Source organism: Gouania willdenowi, chromosome 4 (assembly GCF_900634775.1).
Source record: "Gouania willdenowi chromosome 4, fGouWil2.1, whole genome shotgun sequence".
NCBI classification, from domain to species: domain Eukaryota; kingdom Metazoa; phylum Chordata; class Actinopteri; order Blenniiformes; family Gobiesocidae; genus Gouania; species Gouania willdenowi.
The window spans coordinates 1,077,390-1,100,233 of NC_041047.1; the positions used below are offsets into that span (position 1 = coordinate 1,077,390).

General features: G+C 43.2%; 1 protein-coding gene across 1 annotated transcript in view; it reads left to right on the forward strand.

Moving 5' to 3' along the window:
• Positions 1-22,844, forward strand: part of mast2 (microtubule associated serine/threonine kinase 2) — a gene marked incomplete at its 3' end in the record, with an annotated part of 68,066 nt that overhangs the window by 9,801 nt on the left and 35,421 nt on the right. Inside the window, exons 4-9 of the mRNA XM_028443920.1 lie at positions 15,206-15,237; positions 20,021-20,106; positions 20,222-20,297; positions 21,123-21,143; positions 22,116-22,194; positions 22,614-22,768. Of these exons, the coding sequence (XP_028299721.1) occupies positions 15,206-15,237; positions 20,021-20,106; positions 20,222-20,297; positions 21,123-21,143; positions 22,116-22,194; positions 22,614-22,768 (449 nt within the window). The remainder of the gene's footprint in view (positions 1-15,205; positions 15,238-20,020; positions 20,107-20,221; positions 20,298-21,122; positions 21,144-22,115; positions 22,195-22,613; positions 22,769-22,844) is intronic.

A 22,844-nucleotide genomic window follows, 5' to 3' on the forward strand; every position in this document is an offset into this window, starting at 1 on the left:
GTGGTTGTTCTGGATGCTGAGAAAAGTAAATGTGATGAGTTGATGACTCTCTCCTCCTCAGCGTATCAGCGCGCTGTCTGTCTCATGTGTGATGTCATCCTAAAACATGCTTGTGAGCCTATATGTAATGTCATACTGTAATTTGTACTATTCAAAGGTTCTATAGTATCCACATCCTCCTTTCTGCTTCATGTCTGCGTGTGTGCTCGTGTGCATGCGTGTGCATGCGTGCGCGTGTGTGCGTGTGCGTGTGTGTGTGTTCACGCAGAGACAAACCAAGCCTCCAGCGATATGTGTGTGCGTTTGATGTGCACCTGCTGTGTAGCCTCATCAGCATATCATTAGTGTTTCCATGGAAACCAGAGACTCTGCTGCCGGGACAACTGCTTGTTCTCACATTTCCTTTGATGTTTGTGTTAAACAAGATTTAGTGTTTCGACTCATAAAGCAAAGAAAAATAAAACCGTTAAAACTCGTGCTGTCAAGAGATTTAAAAATACTAGTACAGTGCCTGTCAGAAGTATGTATTCATATAGTGGGAGGAGCTTAAGTAGAGTTAATTATGACCAAATGAGCATGTGTTTGAAGGTTGTATGTACATAGAGGTGTACATACTCTGTACTCTGTAGTGTTATAAAGGGTTTATTTGTGTGTGTAAAATAAAATAGTGTGTGTGATTTATCTGGCTTGTTTCTATGAGACATGAATATGATAAATGTTTGTTTTTTTTTACTCATTTATATATTTTTTTGTGTGGTGTATTTTTCTGTAATGTATGTTTTTTTGGAGTCATTTTGTGTATTTTTGTATCTTTTTGGTGTAGTTTTGTGCATTTCTGTTGTCGTTTTGTGTACTTTTTATATAAATATTGTTTAGTTATCTGTTTTATTTTACGCATTTAGTATATTTTTATTATAAATACTGTGTGTGCGTGTGTGTCTGCAGTGTGTCTCAGTGCACGTTGTATCTAATCTGAGCTCAGTGACAGCCTGTGGCTATTTACAGCCTGATCAGATGGAGAAGAACCTCCTCTGTGTGTGCGTGTGTGTGTGTGTGTGTGTGTGCGTGTCTAAAATACATGAAAACCACAACAAAAACACACAAAATGTGTGTGCAAAAGCACTGAAAATACCATATTGACATTTCACAAAATTAGTTAGAAAATGCACAAAGTGGCGACATAAATATTCAAAATGTGTAAAATGACGCACTGTGGCAGGATGAGGAACGACTCAGGTGGAGGTCAGTAGAGCTTTAATCAGTTCAACAGCATCACAAGACTGACTGATACAAAGCGCGCCAAAACATCATAAATGGCGTGAAGCCACACCTCCTACCCATCAACCCCTTGGGTGAGAGAAACATCCCCAAGTGCTCACCACACAGCCCCCCCCCGAACACACAGAGGGGCTCCCAGGGGCAAAGTTCAGTCCCTTACAGGAGGCCTGATCAGCCTGCCAAAACGGCTGTAGCGCCCCACCTTAGACTCAGCTGGCGGAACCAGCCGACGAGGACGTCCACAAGGGCGACGGGCAGAAGGGACCCTATCCAACACAGGACCCGAACTGGGGCATCGAACACGTGAGGGCACATCCAATACTCTGGCAGGAGGCCGACCACGGCGGGGGACCTGGGCCGGACACACAACCTCATCAGACAACATGTGTGCAGGTTTAAGCCTGTCCAACGTAACACGCTCCCGGCGCCCACCCACATCCAGCACGAAAGTCTTAGGACCAGCCTCAAGCACCCTAAACGGGCCATCATAAGGTGGCTGAAGCGGCGACCGGTGGGCATCATGCCGCAGAAACACGAAACGGGCTGTAGCGAGCTCCTCAGGCACAAAAGAACGCGGAAAACAGTGGTGAACAGGCGCTGGCATGAGAGCGCTGCCCGGTGAAAAAGGACGCACCGCAGGATGCGAAAGCGGGGCAGAACTCTCAGGCAAAAATTCTCCCGGAACGCGGAGCGGCTGACCAAGAACCAACTCAGCCGGTGAGGCATCCAAGTCCTCTTTAGGAGCCGACCGCAGACCGAGCATCACCCAAGGCAAACGATCCACCCAGTTACCGTCCAAGAGTGCCGCGCGCAACGCCGCCTTGAGCGACCGGTGAAAACGCTCGCACAAACCGTTAGCCTGGGGATGGTACGCAGCAGTACGATGAACCTGCACACCCAGGGACCTGGCCAGCGCCGACCAAAGCTCTGAGACAAACTGGGGACCTCTGTCGGAGGTAATATCTGACGGGGTACCGAAACGCGCCACCCAAGTCAAAAGGAATGCACGAGCTACATCCGCGGATGTCGTGGAAGACAGGGGAACTGCCTCCGGCCATCTGGAGGTCCTATCCACCATTGTCAGCAGATGAGTAAAACCTTGTGAGGAAGGCAAAGGACCCACCAGGTCTACATGTACATGATCAAACCGCCTAGCTGGAATTGGAAATGGCTCGAGGGGTGCCTTAGTGTGTCTGTGAATTTTAGCGCGCTGACACGCAACGCACGAAGCGGCCCATTCCCTCACCTCTTTGCGGAGCCCAGGCCAGACAAACTTCGCTCCGACCAGCTTGACCGATGCCCGAACCCCCGGGTGCGAGAGGGAGTGAATCGATTCAAAAACCCGACGACGCCAGGCAACCGGCACGACGGGTCGGGGACGACCCGTGGAGACGTCACAAAGGAGAGCCATGCCCCCGTCCTGCACTACCGCCTCCTCGAGCTTAAGGCCGGTCTCGGCGGACTTAAGAGCGAGGATGTCCGGATCACTTGGCTGGTCAGCAGCCATGGCAGAAAAATCTACCCCGAGGAGTACAGGGCACGCCAGCACCCGCGACAAACAGTCGGCCACAGGGTTAGCCTTACCGGCCACATGCTGAATGTCCGTCGTAAACTCAGAGATGGACGCTAGGTGGCGCTGCTGACGAGCAGACCACGGCTCAGACACCTTAGCCATGGCAAAAGTTAAAGGCTTATGGTCGACATAAGCCGTGAAAGAACGGCCCTCCAGGAGAAAACGAAAATGACGAGACGCTAAGTACAGCGCCAGCAGCTCCCTGTCAAAAACACTATACTTCCGCTCGTTGTCCCTGAGCTTACGGCTGAAAAACGCAAGAGGCTGCCACGCACCAGCAACGCACTGCTCGACTACCGCCCCCACAGCTACGTCCGAAGCGTCCGTCGTCAGAGCAACCGGCGCGGTGGGTAAGGGGTGCGCCAAAAGCGTTGCCTCCGCTAGAGCCGCTTTAGCACCGTCAAAAGCCAGGACCCGCTCGGGGGTCCAGTCAACCGAGTCCGTGGCCTTCCTCATCTTCAGGGCCCCATAGAGGGGCTGCAGGAGCTGGGCCGCGCGGGGTAGAAAACGATTGTAAAAGTTGACCATTCCCAGAAACTCCTGCAGAGATTTAACCGAAACCGGACGGGGAAAATCTGCCACGGCCTGCACTTTGGCTGGCAACGGAACTGCGCCCTGGGACGAAATGCGGTGGTCCAAAAAATCGATCACCGGTAACCCGAACTGGCACTTCGCCAGGTTAACAATCAGGCCATGTTCGTCAAGGCGCCGAAAAACCTGCCTTAGATGCGACAGGTGCTCGACCACTGATGAGCTGGCCACGAGGATATCGTCTAAATAGACGAACACAAACGTAAGGTCGCGCAACACCGAGTCCATCAACCTTTGAAAAGTTTGTGCTGCCCCTTTGAGGCCAAATGGCATGCGCAAAAACTCAAAGAGCCCAAACGGGGTAATCACCGCGGTTTTAGGAACATCCTCCGCACGCACAGGAACCTGGTGATAACCCCGCACCAGGTCCACCTTTGAAAAAACGGTTGCGCCCGCCAGGTGAGTGGAAAAATCCTGGATGTGTGGGATAGGGTAGCGGTCATGCGCCGTGATGTTATTTAAACGACGAAAATCGCCACACGGACGCCATGACCCATCCGCCTTGGGCACCATGTGGAGCGGAGAAGCCCACGGGCTGTTGGAGCGCCTAACTATCCCCAAACGTTCCATAGTGGAAAACTCCTCTTTCGCTGTAGCCAATTTCGTGGCATCGAGGCGCCGCGCGCGCGCAAAAACCGGCGGGCCCGCGGTGGGGATAAAATGTTCCACGCCATGCTTTGTAACCGCAGTAGAGAATGCAGGAGTAGTCAAAGACGGAAAATCCGCCAATAACCGCTCATAAACACCGCCGGACGCAGAGAAATTAGCGTGTGTCAACGGCCCAAATCCCCCAGTCTGACACGGAAAAGTAGAAAAAGACACAGCATCGATCAAACGACGATTAGTAACATCCACTAACAAACTGTTTGCACACAGAAAATCTGCACCAATGATAGGAACGGTAATGGAAGCAATAACAAAATCCCATTTAAAACCGCGCCCATGAAAAGAAACAGTCACAGACCTGGTGCCATAAGTCCCAATAGAGGATCCATTTGCTGCGCTCAGCAGCGGGCCGCTGCTCCGTGCCGACAGGTCCGACTTTGCAGGGGGAAGAAGGCTCTTCTGAGAGCCAGAGTCAACCAGAAACCGTCTCCCCGACAGGGAGTCTTCCAAAAACAGCAGCTCTTGTCGCTCGCCAACACCCACAGCCGCTACTGAGTGCTGGCTTTGGCGTTTCCCTCCATCCCAAAAGCGCACGGAGGCACACAGCGCCGCGCCTTTGAGCCAAAACGCAGGTGAAAGAAACACAGGGAGCCACTGCGTTGTCTCCGGGTGGAGACTCCAGCCACCACCGCCGAGCTCTCGTCCCCTTCCGTCCGCTGCAGGTGTTCCGACGCCACGCTCAGCACGGAGAGACGTCTGGTAGCCAGCAGGACACGGTCCGCTTCTTCAGCCAATCCGCGATAATCACCATCCGTCAGGCTTGGGGAGTTGGCTAAAGCCGCGCGCACTGCGGGCGGGAGCTGACGGAGAAAAATGTGTGGGAAAAGGAAACCTCCATCATCCGCTCCCAGCAACGACAGCATGCCGTCCATGAGGTCAACTGCAGAGCCATCACCCAATCCGGGCAGGGACAGCAACCGATCCGCTCTCTCCGCGGCAGACAGGCTGAATCTCCGGAGCAGCAGCTGTTTGAGCGCGGAGTATTTCCCGCGGTGCGGCGGGTCGCGAAGCAGCTGCATGATGCGCCGTGTGGACTGCTGATCCAGAGCCGCGACAACCAAGAAGTACCTGGAGTCGTCCGCCGTGATTCCTCGCAGGTGGAACAGCGCTTCGACATGCTGGAACCACGCAGCCGGGTCGCTCTGCCAGAACTCTGGAAGCTTCACAGACGTGGCGAAGCCGGCCGGCTGTGAGAGTTGAGGCGACATGGCTGATGAGGAGACACTGCCTTCTCCTTCCTCGAACATGTTCGATACGGGGTCACCAATGTGGCAGGATGAGGAACGACTCAGGTGGAGGTCAGTAGAGCTTTAATCAGTTCAACAGCATCACAAGACTGACTGATACAAAGCGCGCCAAAACATCATAAATGGCGTGAAGCCACACCTCCTACCCATCAACCCCTTGGGTGAGAGAAACATCCCCAAGTGCTCACCACAGCACAAAACAACAATAAAACACACAAAAAAGAACTCCTGAAGTTGTTTTTGCAAAAAGCTATGAACCCAGAATGACTCAAAAAATGCACACAAAAGAGGCGGAAAAACGCACAGTCATTGTTTCCAGGTCAGATTCAGCAGATATTTGATCTGCGTTTATCAGATCCATCTCGCTGCGTTACACACCCACTAACTATCACATGGTTAGGGTATCCACCCCAGCCTGGACACTGGGCTCCTGTGTGCTGGTCCTGGTCTGAGGTGGGTCAGGATCTGGATCAGATCGTCTTAGTCCTCACTAGAGCTGCAGCTATTGATTATTTTCATAATTGATTAATTGTTAAGTAATTTTTTTTTTTTTAAACAGTTTATCTATAAAGCACATTTAAACCCTGCTTAAGCTGATTAAACTGAAATAAGTGTCTCTCATGCACAAGCGCGAGCGCACACAAGTCACACACACACTCGTGATGCGTGCACACACAAATACTCATGGTGCGCACTCAAACTCTACCCGCACACACGCAAACACTGGTGGTGAGCACACACGCAAACACTGGTGGTGAGCACACACGCAAACACTGGTGGTGAGCACACACGCAAACACTGGTGGTGCGCACACACGCAAACACTGGTGGTGAGCACACACGCAAGCACTGGTGGTGAGCACACACGCAAGCACTGGTGGTGATGGTGCGCGCACACACGCAAGCACTGGTGGTGCCGGTGCGCGCACACACGCAAGCACTGGTGGTGCGCGCACACACGCAAACACAAACTCTCATGATGCGTGCATACACAAACACTAGTGGCACGCACACGCACAAAGCTCTGCTGATGAAGCGAACGGCTCTGTCTCACGGTCAGTGACACAAATCCCACAACGCAACAATAGCAAATAGATTTAAAAAAAATAAATTCAGATGTTTTTTTTCCGTTTTGGAACGTAAATTCCACTTTCTGTGTTGGTTTTTCATGATCACATGAGCATACTCCCTGTGTGAGATGTGTGTTGGTATAAGTGCAGCTGCTTCCTGCTCTTAAATAATCAAACTCTGGTTTCCATCAGCTAATTTGGTTTGGGTTGTATCTCCATCTCTGAAAATCTAATTTCTCTGCAGCTCCAGCCTCTCTCTGCCTCCCTGATCCAGTTTCTCCTTCCTTTTCTCCTCCACGAGCTCATCCTAAAACTAAACCCATAAACGTTGGGTTTTACTGCTCATGTGCAGCACAAGGCCTCACCAGCTTAGAGATGTTGGAGCTTTTATTGGCTTTTAGAGAAGTTTTTATTGTATACAAACACTGTCCGATGTGATGAATAATGAAGGATCAGACAACATGGAAACAAACGCACACACGTTAATGAAACTACACAGAAAGTGACAACAGAAATAAGACTGATGGTGCAGCAGACAGCTGAAATAATCTTTCTCTTGGTGATACATATCAAATCAATCTGTTCATAAAAAACACTTTTTATACAATAAAATGCAGCTCAAAGTGCTTTTACGATGATAAAAATAAGTAAAACATCCACCCCATACAAACCCCGCCCACTACACACAGACACACAGGTTATATAAGGACTAACGGGTGGGTACAGAGGATCTAGGTAAGGAGACATCTGCACCAGGAGCAGGACACAGACCGTGGGTACAGCAGAAGATATTCACCATCACTGAGGGTCACCATACAGACAGTACCACTGTAGCCACGCCCCTCACAGCCCACAGAGCAGAGCAAACACTGGATAGTAGTCCTAAAACATAAAAACTATAAAAACAACATAAATGATGAGTGTTTTTGTTGGTTTAGTTTCTTACCAGGGATTTAAAACTTAAGGTTAGTCACAGGTGGAGGAAAGTTGATGGTCTGTAGATGTTGTAGGAATGTGCTGAGTCATTGTACAACGTGATTTATTTTATGTTAACACATTTTTATATCATGATTTTATTTGTCATTGATCATTAATAACCTCTGTAAAAAATAACTATTTATTTCAATAGTTTTTTAAAGCTATAGGGAGCCATTGTACAAGAGTCAAAGGGCCACATTAGGCCCCAGAACCGCAGGTTGCAGACCACTGCTCTGGTAGAACCACAGCTGAACATCTGTCCTGGTATCATAGTCCATCAGTTCTGGTCCCTCCATGATGATTCTGATGAGGTCCTCCTCTTTGGTGTGGAATCGTGTATGTGCTGTACGTGTACACTCTCCGCCCCACATGCACGTTGTCACTATGCCCGGTGAGCTCAGCGCACTCTTCCCCCCATCACCCCCGATCGTCCACCAGCTCGCCCCACGTACGCTCATCACGCCCCCCATGCGCTCTGTTGCTCCACGTGCCCAGACACCTGTCCCCATTGTGTGTTTGTCCCAGTGTCCGTGAACGCAGCACGGACCGTGTCTCTCCCCAGTGTTGATGACTCAGCAGCGTGTGTTTGGAGACGTGGCAGAGCGTTTAGGGTCCTTGTTAAACCCTGATTCACAGGAGGAAGACTCAACAGGACGAGGACGTTTCCTCCTTTTGGATTTTCACTCTCACTCGCACAGATGCGACCAGATGAAATGTTCACTCGCACACACTGAAAAAATAGTTGTATATGCGACCACTTTGGTCGCAGTCTCTAGTCCTGACTTTTAAGTCCAGTTTTCACACGTTCAAAAAGCACATCTTTGTTTTACTCTACCTCAGATGTGAAGATGATGATTTTTCATCTTCTTTTCTTATTTCAGTGGGCGGGGCCTCTGAAAGAGGAGAGCGTAACATGTTAATGAGGCCGAATTTATCAACAAGCGATCGTTGGTATGCTGGGATTAGTCATATACCAATGTACAATCCTGTCATACGACCAAATGCGAATTACGTTCGTTTTCACACACAGTTGATAACGAGACTATGTGACGGTGTCTCTGCGACACACACTCCTGTGGGTCAGGCTGCTCGTTGGTGTGTGAACATTCCTCTCTGTGGCCCTTTGACCTTTGCTCTCATTAATGCAGTGGTGTTTGATGCCCTGTGGTGCGTTCATGGACACCCTGAGTCTCTCACTGTTAGTACCAGTCATTCACTCACTGGTTTCTGGACTCAGAAGCTTCTTGTTCTTCACGTGGTGAAGAACGTTTGTCTTCTTTTCTTCACCATGTGTGTGTGTGTGTGCGTGTGTGTGCGTGTGTGTGTGTGTGTGCGCGTGTGTGTGTGTGCGTGTGTGTGTGAAAGCAAAGGGAGGGGTGGGGTCTGTCATCTCTCCATTCATCCTGAAGCAGAGCCAGTCTCCTGCTGGTTCCTGATTGGCCGCCTCTGCTCATTGGTGGGGGGGTGGTTGAGGGATGTTTGAAGGGGGAGGAGCCTGTGAGCGCCCCTACACATCAGAGACGAAGCCGGACGCGGTGGAGAACAGATTCCTGGTGTTAAACCTTTGGGTCTTCATCAGGAGGAAGAGGATGAATCAGGAGTAGAGCGTCGACTTCTGCGGAAGCTGGCCAATTGTTGCCATGGCGATGGGAGCTCAGTGCGCTGTGGCTTTGTACGTGTGTGTGTGTGCATGTGTACAACGGGTGTGACGTGTGTGTGTGGTGTTGTTCTTCTGGAGACGAAGCCTCTGAGAAGAGAGTTCTGCTGGTTTCTGTCCCTGGAGGTGTTGCTGCTCATTGATCTATTGATCTGATTCATTGATCTATTGATCTGATTCATTGATCTATTGATCTGATTCATTGATCTATTGATCTGATTCATTGATCTGCATCCACAACGCGCTGAGGCTCAGAGAGCATAAGCTCCTCCCACTGGTCAAACAGTGAGAGGAACCTGAAGGAACTTTCTATGGTCTGTAACCGTCGGTAGAACTCAGAGAGAACCTGATTGGACCAGAAGGATGAAGGAGGAGGAGCTTCTTCACTAAACACACTAAGAGCAGAGAAAAGACTCCACCCCACCATGGACGACTCCAGTATCCTGAGACGCAGAGGCATCCAGGTAAGACCTCCTCTTTGGGTTCAGGTGGGAGACGTTTCCCACAGGAAGGCCTGAAGTTGTTAGCTTAGCTTAGCTTAGCACGCAATCAGCAAAGGTTCCCAGGCCAGCCCAGAGAGATGGTTTCTCCTACAAATGATACTTTAGATCTTTATAGGCTGGAGCCACTAAAGGTTCAGTTTTTATATCTACTGTACTCCCACGATAAATTCACTAAGCAACAGAAAAACTACACAAATGACATGAAAAATACAAAAAGGACTTAATAAATGGACAAAACGACTAAAAAAAAAACATAAAACCATTTTAAAACCACACAAAATACAACAGAATAATAAACAAACAAAGAACGACTTAAATCATATCAAAATATGCAAATAAACAACATAGACACAAATATGCAACGAAGAAACATAACGATGCAAAAATAATTCCTCTTTGTCTTTTTAATTTTTCCTTTTTTCATCCTCTGTTTTTCATCCTTTCTCATTCATCATCATCATCATCATCATCATCATCATCATCATCCAGAGCACAGAAAAGTCACATGACAACAAAAACATGCAAAATGACAACAAAGATACAGTGTGATTGCTAAAACACAGTAAATCATACACAAACACATAAAATCACGTACATTCTGAAAACTACAACAAAAAATACAAAATACCACCAAAACACATTAAAGAACAACACAAATCACATATTACACATACTGGCAACAGAGAGGTTTATCAAACCCAGCTCAGTGTTATTTCCAGTTAATCCAGGATTTAACACCAACACCAACTTTAATTGAAACTTCTTAAACGTGTCCATTAGGGGTGGGAACCTGAGAACGATACAAGGCTCACGATGACGATTATCTCATGATATGACGATACTGTGATTATCAATATATTGGTCAGAAATCAATCTACCATAATCTATGACATAACAATAAAAAAAAGATTAAGTGAAAAAATAAAAATGATATTTTCTATCTCTGAAAGACAATAAATATAAAAAGTGTCCTATGCAACATTTCTGTAAAGAAGTGTCAACATATCAATGTAAACTAATTAGTATCTCTAATAGTGCTTTATCAGAATCAACTTTATTGACCAAGTGACCTGTGCTCTCTCTGATAGTGTAAGCATTAAATAATAACAATCAACTAGAATAAAGAAAAATAAATAAAAAAGAAGTATAACATAAATATAAAGAGTAGTTAGACTAATATGTGCAAACTAAATAAAATAGAATCTCTGCATAACTTTCTGGTTCAATGAGAACCGGTGAAAAAAGATCAGCAGAGGACTGTCCTACGTTTAGTTCTTCTCTGGTGAAAGAGGCCAGAGAAGGGCAGCAAAAAAAAGAAAAACGCAACAACTACGATAGAGCGCAGTACAGAGGCAACCATCCACGGCGCCATCTTGGAGCTCCTTGTAAATGTAAATGTAAACTAATAAGTATCTCCAATAGTGCTTTATATAAACAATAAATAGGGTTTTTATTACCAGTGACATCATTATAGTGAAATATTACAGTAAACAATATATTGGTTCCTTTAACAAACAGTGAGAACATTTCTGTGAAGACGTACCTGCACATTTTAGTGAAAAAGCAGAAAAGGTTTAAAAAAAAAAAAAAAAAAAAATATCGATACTTAACGGGAGCATATCGATAATCGATCGTGCGGAATAAATATCGTGATATATCTCCGTATCGAGATATTGTCAAACTCCTAGTGTCCGTGGTGTTTTCTCTCTCGTTGCTTGGAGACGTTTGACGTCTCAGCGTTGGTTTCTATTGGCTGTTCCTGTCTCTGATCAGTAACTCTGTGATCGACTTCATGGGTCTGCTGCAGAAAGCCGTGGACACGCACTGAACGGAAACAGTGACAGCTGATTGGCTGAAATGGAAAAAGCCAGCTTAGTCGTAGAGGGGGCGTGGCTAAACCAGGCATCATCCTGTAAACAGGGTTGTTTTCAGAGCGCTTTGATCAAAAATACTGAGGAAAATGGTTGGCAGATAAAAACAAGTAGAGAGTAACACAACACAGGCCTCGTTAATGTTGTTTTGTATAAATGCACAATTTCCACAAAAGTTGCACAAATCAACAACAAAAACACACAAAACCACTGAACAAAAACCTTTTAAATGTTCTTTTTTCGCTCTAATATGAGGGCGTGGCAAGGAAATATGAAACGGCCACTGCACACACACACATAAGTGCACACGTGTGTTTCTCCCACTGCTGGAGACGATCCACGCCTTCCTGTGTTCATTAGGGAGACGTAGACATAGTCGGCCACTCTGGAATTTTGTGATCCTCACAGAGGATGATTGTACGGGAAGTAACGGTGCGTGTGTGCACGTGCGTGTGTGTGTGTGTGGCTGAGAAGGATGACAGCTGGAAGTGTAAGAACTGCAGATGTTGAACTTCAAAGTCATGTTAGTCGTTGTGAGCAGAGTGAGAAGACGACAGCCGCGCGGTTTCCTGATAAAGATCTGAAAGTGTATCGAGGTCGACTCCTCCTCCTCACTGTGTGACAAACTTTACCTCCTGCACCTTTTCATTCAGAGCGGCTCCTCCTGTCTCTCACTAATTCCCATCATGCACCTGGAGCTCTCAGACCTGCTCCACACGCTTCCACCATCACTAAATAATGTAATAATGGATTTATGTCTGTTGCAAAGGTCCGGAAAATATCTGGCAAATTTCTACAAGAACTTAAACTCGAAATGTTGACAGTATTAAAAAAAAAAATAGAAACTTTTCGTGGGAATTGTTTATTGAAATGAAGCAGAAATTAAGAGTCATTTTAAATCACTGTATCATATCCAAACTTAAATATTGGCATCCATGCAAAATAATTTACTTAAAAAAAACAGATTTATTTGGAAGAATTTACAAATTATTCAAGTGGAGTTTCATTGGATTTGTCACAAATTTATGAAACTCTCCAATATTTGCAGTAACTGGTAGTTTTTTATGTTTGTAGAACACGATGGAAGTTATTTTTACTCAGACATTATTTTTATAAAATCCTGCTGAATCCTCAAATTATTTGACAAAATTTCCACAAAATAAAACTAAATAAAGTTCCTACCTGTCACCTATTGGTTGGATAATGTCGGAGCCTTATATACTACATACTTTATATCATTTAAATGGAAATACAAAGTAGCACTAATGTGGAAATGGTTCGATTTCCAACGTCTGTGGCCAGTTTAGATCAAACAAATCCATATTTGGCCCCTGAACTGAAACGAGTCGGACACCCCTGCTTTAAGCTGTAGATCAGTGAAGTCCAACGCGTAGATCACGATTTATCAGTCGATCACAGAGACATTTTGTAGATCTTGAGGGCTGCAAGACTTCATAAATAGATGCAAACCAACAATTCAGCTTGTGACCTCCCTGTGAGGGGGCGCTAATTCATATGCCCTTCTGTCTCGGTGTTAAATCGGTAAAACAAAATGGTTTATTTGTTATTTTGATTTGGTTTTAAAACGAAATAACCAAAGAATAAAAGGTACATGGATTTTGCTAGAGCATGACAAAAGTCCTAAATACAGAAAAACATAAATTGTCCAAATCTACAAAAACACACAATAATGCACTGAATGCATTAAGGCTACGTTCACACTGCTAACCTTAATGCTCAATATCAATTTTTCGCTGAGATCTAATTTTTTGTTGATTTGTTCACATGACTGTTTAAACTGTGACCCGTGTCAGACTCCAGTGTGAACGGTTTGTGGCTCCAATCTGAGCCAAAGTTCTTGTTCAGCAGAACCGTAGAATAAATGATCAGGTGGAGGAGAAAGAAAAAGAGAGAAATATTTCATTTTGGTGTTTTGTGGTGATGATTTACTTTTAAACACCACAACCTGACAGAGATAAAGTGAAACCTACAGGTCTGACAGACATTATATATTATATATTTGATCTGAAACTGACAATTAAAACCTTTTTTTCCTCATATACTGTAAATGATATATTTATGTTTGTTTTAGTGGTAAACCTGATTTTATGAATAAACAACTGTTAATATCAACATCAGATCAGCACACGGGGAAACAATCAAACACATGCACAGTGCGCGCATGAGACATCGGATCTATTTACATAATCCGTGTATCAAATATAAGGATAATCCATGTTCTTGTGCAGAAAAAGTATTGATCTAACAGTAGCTGATTAAAGACTGTCTGTTCCTGTGTTTCATGGTTACACTCACTCACAGCTGTTACTACAACGGATCACACGCACATTAAATCCTCCTCCATCGTTCACACATTGAAAAAGATCAGATCTGTATCTGATTCAGGAGCACATATGAAAGTGGTCACATTTTCCTTCAGTGTGAACAGAAGCAACTTAAAAAATAAATAATACATCAAATAATTCCAACAAATTACACAAAAGATCTGCTGATGATTAAAATCCTTTATCAGAGGCAGAATTTATGCTAATGTGTAAAACTTAGGATGGTGTGTGTGTGTGTGTGTGCGTGTGCATCTTTGTCTGTGTGTCACAAACTAATGATCAGGCTGTCTTTGCTGCAGGGATAATTGTACACTTCTCTGCTTCCGATGGTCTTTTGTGAACTCCAGCTGCACAACAAGATGTGTGTGTGTGTGTGTGTGTGTGAAAGCAGGAGCTATGTAGAGTTCACAGATACAAAATCTCCTTCATAACACAAACACTCATAAGAAAAGTAGAGGATGGACACACAACCAACAACTACACTAAAATATACAAGTGACAACAAAATAACTGAAATCTGCAACAAAAACATACAAAGCAACAACAAAAATTCACAAAACTCTCCAGATTTGCGTATCACGTTACGATATATCCCGATACTAAATAATATGATATATATATATATATACCAATACCAATAATTACAAATTCCACTTTTACAAATACAAAATGATATGAAACAATTTATTTAATTTAATAATTTTTGTGAGAACATGTAAATGGTAACTAACTGTAATTCTAGCACAAATATCAAACACAAGTGGAATGTTTATAAAACTGTCAAAATGCAAAGTTTAACTTTTTCTTCTACAAAACATTCTGATTCTGTTAAGTTCTTAAATTCTTTAATAAAAACTAATCACATCCATTGATCAAAGTGTCCAGTTTTATGTAAATAAAGCTTAAAGTCATTGAGTAGTGAGGTCATTTAACAAAGTGCTAATGTTAGCGACATTAAATGGTTTTTACGTTAGAAGACATGATTAGAAAAAAATCAATTTGGACATTTTTTGTATCAATACAATAATCATATCATGATGTATCGCCCAATCGATTTTATCTTACAGCTTTAGTCCTGACCCACCAGTTGAGAACCATTGAGATGAGGCTCATTGTAGAGGAGACATTACTGATGTCTTTGTTCTCCCTCAACGCACACACACACACACACACACACACACACACACACACACACACACACACACACACAGCCTCAGGCTCTATTCTGTTCCTTGATCTCCTGAGTTTGTGGTGAAAATGTAATCAGCCTGTGTGCGTGTGTGCGTGCGTGTGTGTGTGAGATTTTGCTCTATTTGTACTCGTTAGCACAGATGAATTTCCTCTAAAGTCACAGTGTTAGTAAATAATTTTCCCACGATGTGACAACCATGCTGTTTCACACTAATGTGTCTGTGTTTGTGTTTCAGAAGGAGCTCAGCCTCCCCAGGAGAGGAAGCTTGTAAGTACCAACAACTGCTGTGATGATGATGATGATGATGATGATGATGATGATGATGCTGTAACCCAGGGGTATCAAACTCATAGTTCAGGGGCCAAATAAGGACCAGTTTGACCTCAAGTTGGCCACAGACTTTAGGTTGGGGAAATATGTATATAACATCATTGTTCCCTAGTTTTTAATATCAGTTCAATTCACTTAAAGAAATTATTGATTTGTTACAAATTTTTGTGTAATTTAGAGCAATTTTGTCAATTTTTTGTGGGAACTTGTGTAAGTAGTGAATTTTTTTTCCACAATTTGAAATAAAAAAATTACTGCAGGGAAAATACAAACTCCTAAAAAACCATCCAGTTGTATTAAATTGGAGAATTTGAGATTTATACAACTGGTAATTTTTAATGTACGTAATAATTAATGTTTACTTTCTTCTGCGGGCTGAATTTGGCCCCCTGGCCTTGAGTTTGACACGTGCTATAGATGAAGATAATAGGCATGATGATGATGATGAAGATGAGGCTGTTGATAAAGATGAATGACATCACGTTATCCTGTGACACATTAAGTGCTTAGAAAAGGTGGCGTTATGGTTCATCTTGTGATCATGTTATCTTGTGACCAGCTGGTGTCACATCTGGTGTCACATCTCACTTCAGGCTCTATTCTCCGTCTGGACTTCAGCGCTTTTTTGCGCGCCTGCGGTTACGCACTTTTCTCCTGCTCGTATTCTCCGGTCCAGGCTGCTGACACGCCCACTGCGCGTAAGGAGCCAAAAAGCGCGTGTGTGTGAAAGAAGGCGGGCTGAAGGAAAGGAGGCGATGATGTCATTTTTTTGGGCTGTCTAGAAATCACAGAACCTGGAGTTTTACCAACACTTGTAAATGTCATTGAAACTGTGAAAATGATAAAGTTCACTTTTAATTTGAAACGCCTTCATTGATAAACAATGTAACAGGTTGATTTGATCAGATTATTGATCAAATTATTGCAGTGTGACGATCGGCCGCATTCTTTTGTCTGAGTCACTTTCATTCACCATCACCACCACCACCACCACCACCCCCACCCATCATTGATGTTCCACATGTTATTTACTCTGTAGTGGATCAAACTGTGGCTTTACGTTGTACACAGTGTTAAAATAGTTTAATTAGTCTGACGTCTGTCAGAGTTTGTAACGAGCTGCAGCAACACACACACACACAGCTCGGGTAAAATAAAATGGAACATATCAGTAATGCTGATAGTCAATCTTTTAGCGTGCTTGTGTGACTCCTCCCACCCATGTGACATCGTGTCTGTGTCGCTTTGGATCGATTCTTTCCTGGAATCTCATCTATGATATTATGAGTCGTTATCTGGTGATTGGTTTGTGATTACAATATAGACCTGAGTTAACGTCTCGTTTTTGCCGTGACTGATCACCACTTATAATGGTGACCAGTTGAAGTGATACACCAACATGTCAAAGGCTTTCAGAGTTTACACATTTCTGTTAATGGAAAATCTGAGTCCCTAAGAGTGTGTTATCTTTAAATGTGAATGACATCAACACACACACACACACACACACACACACACCTGTTGTAACCTGATCCGGGTGAGACTTAACTGGCACAGGCTAGCCTTTATCAGAATGTAGCGACGTCCTCATTCTCCCAAAATACACACACACACACACACACACACACACACACACACAGCTCTGATAATGTGAGGCTGACGTAAAAAGCATGAGCATGTTGTTAGATGCCTGTGTGCCTCTCTGTGTGTGTGTGCCTGTGTGTGTGTGCCTGTGTGTGTGTGCCTGTGTGTGTGTGTGCCACATTACGCTGGTCGAGGTCAATGGTGTCCAACATTATCTAACCAACCAATAAATAGTTTGAACAAACAAACTGTACTTTTTAGTAAATAAATAAACATTTACAGTTTTAAAAACTTTCCATACAAATGAGCATTTAAAATAAATAAATAAACCTCCTAATGACCAGGGGTAGGAGGGGGTCATGGTGCTGACTTTACCCAGGAAGGAAGCTCTGATCCTGGGTATGAGTGGACTGCTGGCTCCCTCTGTGTCTGAATGGAGAACCTGCAGCTTGTGTTTTTTTGGAAAAAAAACTTCCCAAAATCAAATGTAAGAATTATGACTCACATAAAATCTCCTAAAGCAGGGTTTCTCAAATGGAGGTACGTGTACCCCTAGGGGTACGCAATGGCACTACAGGAGGTCCTTGAGAGAGAGAGAGAGAGTGGGTCCCACCCCTGACGTGAGATGACCACAAATGATAAAAACTATAGAAATAAATCTATTCAGGAGTCATTAAATCAGTGTTTTTCCAATTTGGGGTCAGGACCCCATGTGGGGTCGCTTGGAGTTTCTGAAAAATGTAAATATATTTTGTAATTATTATTCTTTTTTTTTTTTTATTAAAACAAGACAATCTAAAACAACTGTATTTTAATACTCACTTTGTGAAATATGAATCTAATTCAACTAAAATGCAGTAAAAAAAAAACAAAAAACCCGTAAATCTGAGCTCAAACATGATCTAAAACTAATTCTAGAAAAATAATGTCTTTGGGGTCACCATAGATTCTTGATATCAAAATGGGGTCACGAGGACTTGGATCCAGAAATAAGAGAAAGGACCAAAAAGTCAATGTTTGCTTATACTTCTGAAATTCACACAGAGGACAGAAGGAGGACTTAGTCCCCCCCCTCAGTGAGCAGCTTACTGAACACCACTCATTCACTAAGTTATCCACACACCCAGAGGGAGGGGCTCATCGCTCCAACTATACACAGCAACAGAGCTCCAATCCTGGGTAGGAGTGGACGGACTAGTCCCTGTGAGCCTGGAGGGTGTGGAGCTCCTCTAGACCCTGTGTTCACTACGAGAAAACACACACACACACACAGATGCAGTGTGTGTGTGTGTGTTAGCTCAGATCACAGCTCAGCATTTATTCCCGGGATGAAGCGGCGAAAAGAGCGAGGAGCGCCGCACCTACGCCTCCAGTGAGAGAGAGAGAGAGAGAGAGAGAGAGAGAGAGAGAGAGAGAGAGAGTGTGTGTGTGTGCGCGCGTGCGTGCGTGCGTGCGAGAATCACGTCCACAGGTTTCAGGTTCAGTGTGTGTTATGACATTTTTGTGTGTAACTCACTGAAGGCCTGAAACACTAAAACCCACCAAACAACTGTTCCTCTCTCCATTGCTTTGGTCTGTTCCTGTTCTTTAGGGATGTGTTGGAGTTTGGTGTGTTTTTAAATAGTTTTTTGCGTTTTGTTGCTGATTTATCTGGTCATTTTGTGTTTATTGAGTCACGTTCGTGTTCTGTTATTTTGTGTTATTCTATTTCTATTATTCTGTTGCCCATTGTGTAGTTAAGTTGTCAGTTTGTGTGTTTTGGAGTTCCGCTGTGTGAAGCATAGAGCGTCATGTTTAACCCTCTGAATGGGACAAGGAACAAGTGATACAATTATTGGAAACCAAAAGAAAATATATAAATATACGTACATCCCATCCACACTGTGGAACTTCTGTAAAATTCTGACATTTTCATTGTTGATGATGTCATCAATGATGACATTGGTAAATTAGAACCTGTTTGATGTCAAACATACCCAAAACCAATCGTACAGAGTGAACAAAAAACATCACGCAATGCTGAGTCAGCTTTTGGTGATGTAGTGGTGGCTTATGGGTGATGTAGTGGTGGCTTATGGGTGATGTAGTGGTGGCTTATGGGTGATGTAGTGGTGGCTTATGGGTGATGTAGTGGTGGTAGGGAAGTGCATTGTGTGTATGTCTCACCCAGTACTCGTGCTGTACTCTGACATAGGTCTGCGCTCTCCAGTGCTTTTCTAGTTTTGTGTGTTTTTGTTGTCTATTGTGTATTTTTGTTTTCATTTTGTGTATTTGTCATTGATTGTGTGTTTTTTTTATTGTCATTTTGTGTATTTTTCTTGACTATAGTGGATTTATGTTTTTGTGTATAAGATGTTGGTTGTGCGTCCCTATAATTAAATCACAGCAATCACACACACACACACATTCAATTCTTCATCACCACTTCCTCCTCCTCCTCCTTCGTCTGTCGTCAGGATCTTGTCGCCGGCTCAGTGGCGTTGCCACGGTAACAGCAGCCTCCTGCAACACTTGCTGTCCCCAACCTCCTTTCATCCCTCGCTCTCCTCCTCCTCTCCTCCCTCCATCTTTGCTTGTGACGGCACCCTGCGTAGGTAAGGAGGCCACGCCCCCTCTCACTAACGAGCGTGTGCACGAGGAACAGGCCGATGTTGTGCTTGGATGGATGATGGTGTAACCTTTGACTGGTTTCTGACACATTAACAGTGATATTGTGGTTTAACTGGCGATCATGTTATCATGTGAGCAGTTTCTCATATCAGCTGCTGTCACGGCTCACTACGTCATCATGTTATCATGTGACAGATTTAGTTGTCGTACCAGTTGGTGTTACGTTTCTACTGGCGATCATGTTATCTTGTGACAGATTCTAAGGACAGTGTGTGTTTATTGTGTTTTGATGAACAAGCGCAGCGTAGAAGCCATGACTGGTCACCTCTTGAAACGATGACCAGTTGAACCGTTACACCACCATGTAAAGTATAGAGGAGAATAATCACGTTTGGGTTTTTATTTAGAAAAGTGTGTGACATTTTGCATAGTGTGTGTGTGCACGGCTCTTTGTGAGGCTCACTCACACTTGTGTTGTGTTGTGTTGTGCAACCTCTCTGTGATTATGTGTGTGTTTTGTCCTCAGTTGTCGAGCAAACAACAGGAAGAGTTTGATCGTGACTTCAAGTACCTCTCCCACTAGACCACACTCACCTCTGCACACGCACACAGGTAACACACGCACACACACACACACAAACACACACACTCTTTGGACTGTGAGAACATGAAAACTCCACTCTTTGTGTGACTGCTGGGTTTTTTTTACCCTTTCTTTCGTCTGCAGGCACCAGCCCACTGGACAGCCCTCGCAACTTCTCCCCAAGCACGACGGCACACTTCTCCTTCATCCCCGCCAGAAGGTACACGCACATAAATGCACACATATAGGAAACAGGTGGCCCGAGGGCCTCCGACTAATTTTGTGTGGCCCTCAAAGCAAATGCACAGAATGACTCCGAAAACAAATGAAAGAAAAATATACAAAATTAACTCCAAAAACAAACAAAACAACAACAAAATACACAAACAATTATCCTAAAACACAAAATCACAAATGACAAATGCAATTTGACTCCAAAAACACACAAATGTGAGAAAAATCTATAAAACAAAAGCACAAATACATAAAAATGTGTCCAAATTGACCTAAATCACAGCCCTGAGCATCTCTTAAAGAAGCGTTTCCATGACAACGCTTTGATGTTGATGTGAATCAGCCTTTTTTTTTTTTCCTGTGGTTTAACAGCGACGCTCAGTGGCAGAGACTGGAATTACAACCACATCCCAGTTGTTTTTACACATGAAGTTTGTTACAATGAATAACATCTGATCTTGTTTTTGACTAATGTTTATCAGATTAATAAGATTATATCAGTATATTTAAACAGTTCATTTGATCAAAGGTTATGTTAATTTTACAGGTTGTTACTGAGGTTTTATGTAAAAAAAAAAAAATAATAATTTATTAGTTCATATTATTCTTTATGCCAAAAGCAAAATAAGTGAAAGTCACATTTTTTTAATTTTTTTGTGTCTCATATAAAACACTAACTGAAGTGACGACTAAAGTGTAGAAAACCAATAAAATGGATCCTATTGATCCGTTTTGTGGCTGTTGTTTTAAAAACACTCCTGGTGATGTTGTATTATTATTTCTGATTGGATTAATTATTTTTCCCTCACAGTCACGGACACAGAGCAGACAGGTAACCTGACCTCTGACCTCTGTCTTTGTCTCTTGCATGGCTAACTGATGCTAACTGCGGCGCAGAATAAATACTTACTTTAGTTTGAGATTCACAGCTTTTTTCTACCGCTCGTTTGAGGAAAAAACACAAATCACTGATCACTAAATAGCATAGTGACTGTTTTTCTCATTACTTCATTGGACCGTTGACATGGTGATTTCAAACATCTAGATCTCGTTAGTGTTTGGATATAAACTGATACTGTAAAGGACAGAAATGTTCATTAGAACTAACGGTTTAATCAGTAGGGAGTTAACACATTTAATTCAATGATGTGACGTCACAATAAGCACAACTTAAAGGTTTTACCTCCGCTTCCTAAATATAAAAAATAAAACACATTTATTTATTTATTTAATTGATTTTTTAATTTTACTTCTTGTTTTTATGATTTTTTTTGGTATTTTATTATGTTGTTATCATTTAAATGTTATATTTGGTAAATATATAAATATATTTTATTATTTTAATTACTTCTTGTTTTTTATTTTCATATTTATTTTTTTACATTTTAATTTGTTATTGATTTTTTTTTAATGTTTTGTAATTTTATTAATTCATTTTATAATTTTATTATGGTATTTTATTGTTTTGATAAATATTATACATTATTTTGTCTTTTTTTTTTCATTAATTTTTGTTATTTTATTTAAAGTTATCTTTTAAACTTTGTTTTATTAGTGAAATCATTGTAAATGTTTAGTATTCTGATCTAAAATGCCACGGTCCCAGAGCTGATCCCTGAGGAACGCCACATTTTGAATGCAGTGTTTTTTAAGCATTTTACTGCCGCTCTGCTTGTTAAATCAGTGGATTTGACTCTTTGAGCTTCTTTCACACACATTGAAGCTGCTGCTGCTCTGTTGGTTCAGTTGGACTGAAAGCAACTGGTTTTCAGTGACTTTTTTTTTTTCTTTGCGTTTGTCACAGGTCTGACGGACGTCGCTGGTCTCTGGCCTCACTGCCGTCCTCTGGCTATGGAACCAACACGCCCAGCTCCACCGTCTCGGTAAATGTTAAAGCAAATATTCAAAATTTACTCCAAAAATTAACAAAACAACATCAAAATACACAGAAAAGTTCCTAAAACACAAAATTACAAATTAATTACACAAAGTGACTCCAAAAACACAAATAAATGAGACAGAAATTACAACAAAAACACAAAAGAACACTGCAAAAATACATAGAAATTACAGAAACACACTCATAACAAAAATAAGAGAAAAACACCACAAAAACACACAGAATGACAGAAAATTACACAAACCGACTTCAAAAATGACTTCTAAAACACAAAACCATTACAAAAATATACAAAGTATCTTCAAAACACACACAAAAACACAAACAACAGAAAAATAATACACATCCCAACTAGTGGATACTCATTGGTTTCGCTAATGCTAACATGTGCTTCTCACACAGTCATCCTGTTCATCTCAGGAGAAGCTCCATCAGCTGCCGTTCCAGCCCACGGACGACGAGCTGCATTTCCTCACCAAACACTTCAGCTCAGAGAGCATCACCGACGAGGACGGACGCCGCTCGCCCGCCATGAGACCGCGCTCACGCAGCCTCAGGTGAGACCACGCCCACCTCACGCAGCCTCAGGTGAGGAGGAGCGAGTGGATAAACCTCAACTAGCGAACAAACAGG